The 7,865-nt window shown below is 41.8% G+C and overlaps 1 protein-coding gene across 1 annotated transcript; it reads left to right on the plus strand.

Moving 5' to 3' along the window:
• The first annotated feature begins 2,658 nt into the window (after positions 1-2,658).
• LOC100196685 (BTB/POZ domain-containing protein 10) lies at positions 2,659-7,864 on the plus strand. The gene is given in 9 exon segments (XM_014175327.3): positions 2,659-2,767; positions 2,770-2,803; positions 4,235-4,431; positions 4,589-4,901; positions 5,099-5,201; positions 5,831-5,951; positions 6,148-6,345; positions 6,708-6,818; positions 6,929-7,864. Coding segments are annotated over 9 exon segments (1,473 nt in total). The 5' UTR covers positions 2,659-2,706; the 3' UTR covers positions 7,264-7,864.
• The last annotated feature ends 1 nt before the right edge of the window (position 7,865 follows it).

The raw sequence follows: 7,865 nt of genomic DNA on the forward strand, positions 1-7,865 counted from the left end.
GGATGATCAATGGAAACAGGATGCACCTGTCTCCTCCCCTTCATCTACACTGATTGAAGTGGCTTTAACAGATGACATCCAATAAGGGATCATAGCTTTCACCTGGATTCACATGGTCAGTCAATGTCAATGAAAGAGCAGGTGTTCCTAATGTTTTGTACTCAGTGCCTGTAGAAAGTCTACATACACCCCCTTGAACTTTTTTCACATTTTGTTGTATTACAAAGTGGGATTGAAATATATAATTTTTTCTCATTGATCTACATAAAATACTCTGTCAAATTGAAAAGAGAATCCTACAAACTAATAAAATGTTTAACTAAAATATAGTCGTTGCATAAGTATTCACCCGCTTTATTTAGGCAAGCCTAAATTAGTTCAGAAGTAAAATGTGGCTTAACAAATCCCACTAAGTTATATGTGAAATAATAGGGGTTGACATAAAACAAAAAATGATGACTACCCCCTTCCTCTGTCCCCCATACATACAGTACAAGTCAAAAGTTTGGACACACCTACTCATTCAATTTTTTTTTTTATTTTTTTTTTATTTTTACTATTTTCTACATTGTAGAATAATAGTGAAGACATCAAAACTATGCAATAACACATATGGAATCATGTATTAACCAAAAAAGTGTTTAACAAATCAAAATATATTTCATATTTTAGATTTTTCAAATAGCCACCCTTTGCCTTGATGACAGCTTTGCGCGCTCTTGGCAAACTTTTGGCTGGTACTGTATATCCATAAGGTCCCTTAGTCAAATATTGAATTTCACAGATTCAACTACAAAGACCAGGGAGCTTTTTAAAAGCCTCATAAGGAAGGGCAGTGATGGGTAACAATAACAGATCAGATAGTGAATATAACGTTAAGCATGGTTAAGTTAATAATTATTGCTATGGATGATATATTAAACCATCCAGACACATCAGACTAAGTCGTCATTCTGAACTGAGCTGCATGACAGGAAGGAAACTGCTTAGGGATGTCACCGTGAGGTCATCAGTGATTTTAAAACAGCTACGGAGTTCAAAGGCTGTGATCGGAGAAAACTGAAGATAGATGAACAACATTGTAGTGACTCTACAATAATGACTTATATGACAGAGTGAAAAGAACAATTTAAATATACAGAATACAAATATTCCACAACATGTATGCATCAAGGCACTAAAGTAATACTGCAAAAAAAACACAGCAAAGGAATGCATCACTGAATTAACTGCCTCCTTATTTTCAAGCATGGTGCTGGCTCCAGCATGGTATGGGTATGAGTTTTTCAGGATGAAAAGAAACAAAATCCTAGAGGAAAACCTGTTTGTCTGCTTTACACCAGACACTGGGAGGGGAATTCACCTTTCAACAGGACAATAAGCCAAATATGCACTGGAGTTGCTTACCAAGAAGAAGTGTATGTTCCTGAGTGGCCAAGTTAGTTTTGACCTAAATCTGCTTGAAAATCTATGGCAAGACTTGAAAATTGCTGTCTAGCCATGATCCCCAGCACCTTGACAGAGCTTGAAGAATTTTGAAAAGAATAATGGGCAAATATTGCACAATACAGGTGTGCAAAGCTCTTATGAGACTTACCCAAGAAGACTAATAGCTGTAATCTGTGCCAAATGAGTTTCTAACGTGTATTGACTCAAGTGGGTGAATACTTATCTAATGAAGGTATTACATAAATAAAAAAATAAAAAATAAAGATTCTTCTTCCACTTTGACAGAGTATTTTGTGTAGATCGTTGACCAAGAAATGACACATCCATTTTAATCCGACTTTGTAACACAAAATGTGAAGAAATCCAAGGGGGGTGTAGACTTTATAAGTATGCCCCAATTACAATTTTTAACTAGGCAAGTCAGTTAAGAACAAATTCTTATTTGCAATGACAACCTAGGAACAGCAGCTTAACTACCTTATTCAGGGTCAGAATGGCAGATTTGTACTTTGTCCACTCGGGGATTTGATCTAGCAACCTTTCGCTAACTGGCCCAACGTGCTAACCACTAGGCTACCTGTTGCCCCACAATTCTGAAGTCTAATGAAGCCACAATGCGATTTCAACAGATTTTTACTTTGTTTCGTCAAATTAACTAATTATTGTCTTTTGTTAAGATTATATAACAACATTTTGAACTTGTTTAGCATTATCTTGTCCAAATATGGCCTGATTCCGCTATATGTATCCGTTTGCATCGCTTTCAATGGGGGACTTTTATCTTGAAGGCTACTCGCAAATTCCACTATTGTGGCTAATCCTCACTGTGTCCAGCTTCACATAGGTAGCCACTGCTGGCTACCTAAACATATATATTGCAAGCATTCTAAACCATCTGCTATTTACTAGCCTGGACTGGTAACTAATTTACTGCTGGCTATGTTGTGATCACATTAGTTAGTTTGGGTGCTAGTATCATCATTGTTAGCTAGCTAGTTAGCCACCATTAGTTTAGCTTGTATTATTCGGCATCATCGTGACATTAGCTGGCGAGCAGCTGTCAAGAGTTGGAATGCGAAGGGGAACTGAGTTTTAGTTTGTACTCACTGAACGTATAACTAGCAGTTATGTGAATATTTAGAGCTTGTTTTGCGCTCCTGAATCAACCCAGTGAATTAATATCTAACTCGACTCTCTTCGTCATGTCAGATTTATGAATGGTGAATAATCCGGGTTGGACGTTTCTGTGAACTGGTGATGGCAGCACGTCCACAGTCATATGATAGCAACTCAAGTGACACTGAGAATTGGGAACGAAAAACAACCGACCTCGCAAACTCTGCAAGCACTCGAGGTGAGACAATTACTTTGTATTTGATAGTGTGTAAGATCAGAAAGAACTGACACTAACCAAGATAGTTGGCATTTCACATCCATGATCATGTGTATAGTGCTATAGATATTGGCCATCATATTATAGGCTAGACAGATGTTTTTCAGCATAGTCACACACTCATTGTGCATTTTTGTAACTTTATTTTATCTAAAAAAAAAAGCTAATATTTTCTTAACCAAAAATGCAGAGGTTACATTTCTTTTGTAAGGGCTTCTTGGTAAGGTTTACACCTTTTTGTATTTGGCACATGTAACAAATACATTTTGATTTCATAATGTTGACATTCTCCATTGTGATTTCCAATGAAGGGCTGATTACTCTTGAGCCCAACATCATAAAAGGCTACTGTTTTTATCATAACTGTAAAGTCAGATGGGCTGTCATAACGCTCCCAGTAGTCATTCTTTTAAAGGTCCACTGTCATGACAGCATGGCAGCGCTATGAACACTTTATAACTACACGTTTAAGTAAAGTGTTTGCTAATGGTCTATGCCCTTTACTGGCTGTTATTTTGGCAGAAAGGAAGTCTTTGGCATTTCTTGGGTCATTGTAGTTCAGTTATTTAAGAGTCCTTAGAGAGACTAGCTACCTAACTTGCAAAGCAAATTCTTGCAAAAACAGACCTTATTTTTCCTCATTTGTAAGAACTGGTGCAGAACATGACCATGCAAGTGTGTCTTTAGGCTTCTCTCCAAACAGGAACGTTGGCCTTTTTATACTTCCATGGCTCACTGATGTGATGTGCCCTCATATTAAGAGAACAGACTGGGATAATATGTTTAATATTTCAATACTAAATGGGACACCATTACTCATGGTTGTAGGCCTATATAGGGAAGCAATCATTTGTGATGAAAGGCCCTGTTCCATTTTGATACTGCTTTTAATGCCTTTTCCCTTTTAAAAGAAGTACCATTTAGACAAGTGGTCTGCATACAATAAAAGGGCTTCTGCTTTTGTGTGTGTACATTTGTCTTCTTCCATTCTGTCCAGTTAGTCTTCTTGGGTTCGATGGACTGCTTCTATACTGTCTGTCTATCCAAATATCTGACTTTCACAGTATAGATGCATTGTTACTCATTGCTTTGAGTGTGTGACTACATTGTTTCTCTTGCTCCAGGCAGTGCGTCAGGTCAGGGCGGTGTTGTTATAACTACCTCTAGAGATAAATACTGATTCTAGTAAAGCTCTAGCCCCAGACCATACTTTCACTGCTGACAGAGGTTCTGAGTGTCTCTACGGTTACAGCAGACACAGGATTTGTGACCTGCAATCTGTAACAATACATTAGGGGAAGAAGGACAACAGAGGGAGAGTGTGTGTGTTGTGTGTTATCTGTGTAGCGTTTAACTGCAATTAGTATTTAGTGTGCTTTCTGCTCTGGCCAGCGCTCAGTCGTGTGCATCTCGACTGGAGGCAGACCTGGTGAAGATGAGCCTGCATGGTGCTAGTGGGGGCAGTGACCGCTCACGCGACCGCCGCCGCTCCAGCGACCGCTCCCGAGACTCGTCGCATGAGAGGGGAGAGGGCCAGCTCACCCCTTGCATCAGAAATGTCACCTCGCCCACCCGCCAGCACAACAGCGGTGAGTAGAACGTACTGAGAACACTTTCACAAGTCTCCTAAAATAAGATTTCTAAGAGAACATGTTGGATTCTAATGTTGGCATGTAATAGGAGTAGTCTGTGAGAAAGGTCAGTCGTCATGCCAGTGAGTTAGTGCCTCTCTCTCTCCACCTCCAGACCGTGAGAGGGATGGTGGCTCCAGGCCCAGCAGCCCCCGTCCTCAGAGGATTTCCCCCAGCGGCTCCAGTAGCAGCGGGCTGGTCAGCAGCCGTAACAGCAGCCTGTCCAGCACTGAGGGCTGCTTTAAGAGCCTGGGGGTGGGAGAGATGGTGTTTGTCTATGAGAATAGCAAGGAGGGACTGGGCACGGGCCTGGGTACCCGCAGCATCCGGACCTCAGGCTCCGAGAGGGTCACTCTTATAGTAGATAACACACGGTTCGTGGTGGACCCTTCAATCTTCACAGCACAGCCCAACACCATGCTGGGCAGGTAGGGCTGACCTCATTGTTGTACTTTGTTATGGTGAAATGATCAATCCGTATCAAGTTTTGTTTTACCAGTATGGTTATATGAGGAGGAAGTCACCTACATGGGTTTTTTCCTTTAGCTTTTTTTATTGTATGAACGCTGAACAACACTTAAATGTGACCCCTTGGAAATGTGACCTGTTTTGTGGTTTCTTGCAGAATGTTTGGATCCGGAAGGGAACACAATTTCACACGGCCCAATGAAAAAGGAGAGTATGAAGTCGCCGAGGGCATCAGCTCTACAGTGTTCCGAGCCATCCTGGTCAGTCAATAGTACTGTATTACCAAGTACAACACTCCCTTTTACTAGCTTGGTCAATTATTGACTGTTTTTACTTGAAGAAAATAATTCCTTGATCGGGTGTTGTCGTTGCTAACCTTTGCTCTTCTGAGCCACAAGGGGCAGCCTGCTACTCATAGTAATCCTGAATTGATTAACTTATTTGTAGCCAAAAACATGTACTCAAGGCTATAGAGTCAACCTCAGACTGTTATTATAGAATAGAGTAGATGCCATGAGTTGTCCACTGAGGCTATGAGTGTCCTGAGAACAAGTACAATAATCAGTACCAGTGGCTGTAGGCTGCTGATGTGAATATGCAGGATGGGATTGATTCAAATGTGGGCTGTTGTTGACAAACAGGGATCACTCTTAGAGGCATAGCATTTCTTTTGAAAGATGTACCTTTTTATTTTTGCATTCGCAAATCTATCCATGTCCAGCTCAACTGGCAGGAAACTGATATCTGTACGTACTGCAGGGGAGACGGTGTTGGCCATTTTGACCATTTTTAGGAAGGGGGAGCTGATAAGGGGGCTGATGTCTGTGAGTGAGGCAGTCTCTGTAATGGCTGCCTTTTGTGTTTTCTCTGTTCACCCTCTAACTGGCAGGATTACTACAAGTCTGGAATAATCCGTTGCCCCGATGGAATCTCCATCCCTGAGCTGAGGGAGGCATGTGACTATCTGTGCATCACCTTTGACTACAGCACCATCAAGTGCAGAGACCTCAGTGAGTACATCCCCTTTTTACCCTTCTTGACCTGGTTGGCTCAGTGAACATAAATCATGAGCCCTTGGTTTTCATATCCCTTATTAGTGTTTAATTAGGTTCCCATAAGACTGATGAAAATGTTCTGGGAAGTTAGCGTGTTGGTTTGCGTCTCTGAACTGCTGTCTCCTGACTGACCATGTCCCATTGTCCCTAGGTGCCCTCATGCATGAGCTATCCAACGACGGTGCCCGGCGTCAGTTTGAGTTCTACCTGGAGGAAATGGTTGTGCCTCTGATGGTGGCCAGCGCCCAGAGCGGAGAGAGAGAATGCCACATCGTGGTGCTCACTGATGATGACGTAGTGGACTGGGACGAAGAGTACCCACCACAGATGGGAGAAGAGTACTCACAGAGTGAGTGAATACACACACACTTTCCACCCACCCTTATTTGACCTAGATATTGTGTGTGTACATTATGTGGGCCGTTTTTAAATGTTTGTAGTTCTGTCTTTGAGCTTTTTCTTGTCTATTAATGTTCTGTATTATTTCATGTTTCATGTTCTTTGTGGACCCCAGGAAGAGTTTCGGCTTTCGCAACAGCTAATAGGGATCCTAATAAGATACCAAAAATGTGATCTTCCTAATTAGTCATCTCTGCCGTGGATTAAACTGTTGTTCACTTACCTAAAGGGACAAACTTAATTGACACTGCTTTAAAAAAGTTGTTGATAATGAGTTACTGTGTTTCACAACATTTTATTTTCTCTCTGCAGTAATATACAGCACAAAACTATACCGGTTCTTCAAGTATATAGAAAATCGAGATGTTGCCAAATCAGTTTTAAAGGAGAGAGGACTGAAGAAAATAAGATTAGGCATTGAAGGTAAGATGATGGTTTTATCATGTATTTGCTGGGGTTCAGAGCAAAAATGTAAGATTTTGATTCAGCATTGCGAACTCACTGGCTCTGTTGTCTGCACCATGTATTGGTAGGTTACCCCACGTATAAAGAGAAGGTGAAGAAGCGACCTGGTGGCCGTCCTGAGGTCATCTACAACTACGTCCAGAGGCCCTTCATCCGCATGTCCTGGGAGAAGGAGGAGGGCAAGAGCCGGCATGTTGACTTCCAGTGTGTCAAAAGCAAGTCCATCACTAACCTGGCTGCAGCTGCTGCAGATATCCCCCAGGACCAGCTGGTCAACATGCACCCTGGCCCTCAGGTGGACGAGCTGGACATCCTCCCCAACCAGCCCCCCAGCGGACCCCAGTACAGCAACAACTACAACAACGATGCTGGTGACCCAGACGCCCCCTCTCCCGCAGTCTGAGGACTGCCCCTTCCCTGACACCTCCCTCCCCAGCGTACTGCAGTATGGAGCGAGAGGGGGATCATAACCATATTGCCTTGGCACCTCCTCCACAGCCTTAGAGCCTCAAGGATCTGGTCGACTGTAAAAACCCTATAAGGGACTAGACCGGCAAAAGGGCATATTTCTCTTCTTTCTTAAAAAAAAAAAATACTTGACCAAAGGAATTTATTTTTCTGTTAATTGTTTGAAATAAATTTAGCAAACCCAATTATTTTGTAATTATTATTAATATATTATTATTTACAATGGTTATCGGGCTGTGCACTGTGTGGTGTTACTGTGTTCTCCCCCTGAGTTTTATTTCACGTGTGGTTCTGGGCATACTTCCTGGATGGCAAGACTAGTGAATACTGTAACTATTTGGGGAACAGGTGTAGAGCGTGATGCCTGGCCATGGAGAAAAGCCTCTGATTTCATCACCATTCAGTGGAAATTACTGTTGAATTCCCCTCAGATATACTTTGAATCATGTAATGGTTGGGTTGGTTGACATCATAGGATTGGTCATGGGATTCTGTGCTCCCTGGATATTCTGCATGACATAAAGACATTAAAATCAC

This window comes from Salmo salar, chromosome 26 (assembly GCF_965601325.2).
Source record: "Salmo salar chromosome 26, fSalSal1, whole genome shotgun sequence".
In the NCBI taxonomy this organism is placed as follows: Eukaryota; Metazoa; Chordata; class Actinopteri; order Salmoniformes; family Salmonidae; genus Salmo; species Salmo salar.